The sequence below is a fragment of the Populus alba genome, chromosome 11 (genome assembly GCF_005239225.2).
Source record: "Populus alba chromosome 11, ASM523922v2, whole genome shotgun sequence".
Taxonomy (NCBI): Eukaryota; Viridiplantae; Streptophyta; class Magnoliopsida; order Malpighiales; family Salicaceae; genus Populus; species Populus alba.
The window spans coordinates 16,684,790-16,687,788 of record NC_133294.1 but is presented as its reverse complement, the minus strand read 5'-3'; the positions used below and the strand labels follow the sequence as shown (position 1 = coordinate 16,687,788).

Here is a 2,999-nt window from a genome sequence, read left to right as displayed (position 1 = left end):
TCTATTTGGCTGAGAGTGAGAGGGAGAATAGAAGCTGGCTGTCGCCTCTCTCAGCGTTGGTGATTTCTCTCCGGTTGGCTTTCCCAAGGCCAAGGAAGGAGGCGGCTGCCAGAGGAGAAGATAGGTTTAGGTCTTCCCCGTGTCAATTTTTTTCTCCTCTGTGAATAATTTTTCTCCCCCTTTTCTTATCACTGTAGCTTAGTATTTATAGGACCATTGTTGTTAGGTTTTCAAAATAGTCCCCCAACTTTTCTTTTCTTCTTTTTTTGTAAATTTTGATTTTCTCTCTTTTTTTGTGTTTTCGAAAGCGAGCAATATCACCGTCAACTCAACAAGAAAAATCAATTATCATAAAATTTACGCGTTAAAAGTTGAACGCGTTCCAAAATTCCTTTAAAAATTTAAATTCTTTTGAGACGGCGTTGAAAATGCTAAAAACGATGCAAATACATCAAAAATACTTTTTTTGGGTTTTTCTTTGTTTTTTTTGCTATTTTTGATTTTTCTTAAAATTTATCAAAAATATGGGTCAAAAATTGGGTAGCAACAGGCTTGATCATGTCATTTTGTATTCACAGGACAAAAAATGGAAGCAACCTCAGTACCAAAAAAAGCAACGAGATTATAATTTCAAGTGTCTGGTACCGATGGACATGGAAATGATATGAAAGCTTAGATTCCGTTTGTTTCTGTGTAAAATGTTCCACTTATAGAAAATATTTTACCACTTTCTTTAGGTGAGGTAGAACTTGACTCCCATCTTTCTCCCTTTTCATTTCAAAAGCCATTTCATTAGTTATATCATAGAGGGCTTGGAAACAAATCTTCATACATTCTGGCAGTTCTTGTACTTCTCCGGTATCCCACCTAATCAATTTATAATGAACGATTAGAATTAGGAGAGAACCACAAACATCACCTAGAAGTTCTAATTTTGTGATGATGTCAATACTAACCTGCTCACACCTTTGGTGAATTGCTGCAGCTCGTGCAGAGAACCATAAACATCATATACATCATCTATAATTAGTATCATGATTCTCTATTATACCCAAATTCCTCCACACCACCTACAAGAACAACGAAAACCTTAACTTTGTTGCGTTGTTGTAATCACAAAGTCCCTTGTGTTAATTTTGTATATCAGTTGTTCTTGCATGTCTGCCCTTGCGAGATTTTGCTTGCACTTGGACTCCTTTTTTCCTTCTCTAGGGTTATCCATTGAGTCTTAGTTATGAGGTAACCATTTTCTAATTTTGCTAAATATCACTTCATCATATTAGAGATAATATAAAACCCTTTTTAGGAGTTCATCGTACACTTAGTTTTGGGTAGAAAAAAAGAGTTATGGATATGATATAGATTCCATTTTTAGCTTTTACTTGGAGGGTCCCATGTATATATGTATGGACATTAATAATTCTACACCTTGATATATAAAAAAGAAGTGAAAAAAGTGAGGTGCTTTTGTAGAAGTCTACCTGGAAACATCCCTCAGATCTTTTTGGAGCGTGGCTTGGACCGTGTTGAAGTTCACTTTAGCCAAGGCAAGTAAATGCCTATTTGTTTGCTTGTCATTCTCGTACGTGTTGATGTGCCATTTGACATCAAACCACAACACTCTCCAGTGGGAAGGAAGTTCTAAGACATGCACCACATGTTTTGCAAGGTCGCTTTCAATGGCACTACAATTTATACCACTTAAAATTCTAGCTGAAAAGGCTTTAGCGTCTTCCAGCGTAGCTTCACCCTCGTAGGCTAAATGTGAGGCCTCGAAGAGCTCGATCAAGCCCCTAACATCTGTGCATTTGCTTCTGTCAAAAGTGCCGTCGAAAAAGCCATTGAAGACACCTGAATTCCAGATAATCAAATTCAAGTTAGCATAATTGAATAATTTCTCCATGTTAATTAATATAATAATAAGACTATATTATTATATGGTCAGTTTTGAGAGCGAATGGAACCTCTCCCAGTATTTTCACCTTGTGAAACTTCATATCCGTGCAGCCTGAGGAGCTTGAAGCGTAAGGCAGTGACATAAAGATTCTCTTCCACGTTGGGATTTTGATTCTTGAACGAAGCTGCTATGATGTCTAGAGATTGTTTGATTTCTTCCTCAAAGTAACTCCCTAGGCCGAGCTTTATGACGCTATCAACAAGCTTCAACTTAGCCAATAAGTCCACTGCTTCCACAAAAATGCTCTTAACTTCCTCCCTCAGCTTCTCCGCCACCCTTCGGTACTGCTCTTCCTGCAAAAACATCACATTCTGAAGCTTAGTCTTAACCATTATTTGATTTAATTACAGTCATGGTCTTTAATCATTTAAGACATTAAGCTCAAGTAAATGCACATTAAGTATATATAGACGCACCAAGAATTCTCTTTTTTTTTTTTTTTTTTTTGAGGTAACGTTTTTCAAATACTTTAAAGGAGAAGAGGGATTAAGATCTCACGTCATATTTGCTAGAAAGAGATTGTAGGAAATCATATTTCCAAATATTTGGTTTATAATTGGCAGACCGCCTTTCCTGTCTCATATCAATGTCTTCAGAGTTGTTCTGGCATTGCAAAGAATTTTGCCCAACTTGCACTTGTTGCTTGTATTCCATGATTGTTGGAAGGAGTGTGGGAGGAATCAAAGGATACGAGAAAAAGTTTATATAAAAAAAGGCTGGATTTTGGGAGAGAGAGTGGTTGGCATGAGATCCTTCAATCTCCGGACGAGTATATATAGGCAGAAAAGGACCCGCAGTGAAGAAAGTTTGATTTGATCAAGGAAAAATAGAAGAAGTTGATGGGATTTGTCATTAATGAGCAATCTACCCTAAAAAGTAGGGTTACCATTTGTCAATGGTAATTACACCCACCATTGATAAATGTATCAAAGCTACCATTGTTGCCTATAAATAGGCACTACGAGAGCTGCAAGGGCAACAATGAGAGTTGGGAGTAGAGTAGAGTGAAATGATCCTTTTTCTCTATGTATTTGTTTTGTAT

At 36.9% G+C, this 2,999-nt stretch overlaps 1 protein-coding gene across 1 annotated transcript; it reads right to left on the bottom strand.

Annotated features, from left to right (window-relative positions):
- Positions 1–1,477: 1,477 nt before the first annotated feature.
- Positions 1,478–2,669, bottom strand: LOC118031651 (alpha-farnesene synthase-like). Its single transcript, XM_073412279.1, has 3 exons — positions 2,456–2,669; positions 1,983–2,250; positions 1,478–1,851 (listed from the first exon to the last, which is right to left on the bottom strand). Exons 1-3 carry the CDS (start codon positions 2,609–2,611, stop codon positions 1,478–1,480), a joined length of 798 nt encoding a protein of 265 aa, XP_073268380.1. The 5' UTR covers positions 2,612–2,669.
- Positions 2,670–2,999: the final 330 nt, after the last annotated feature.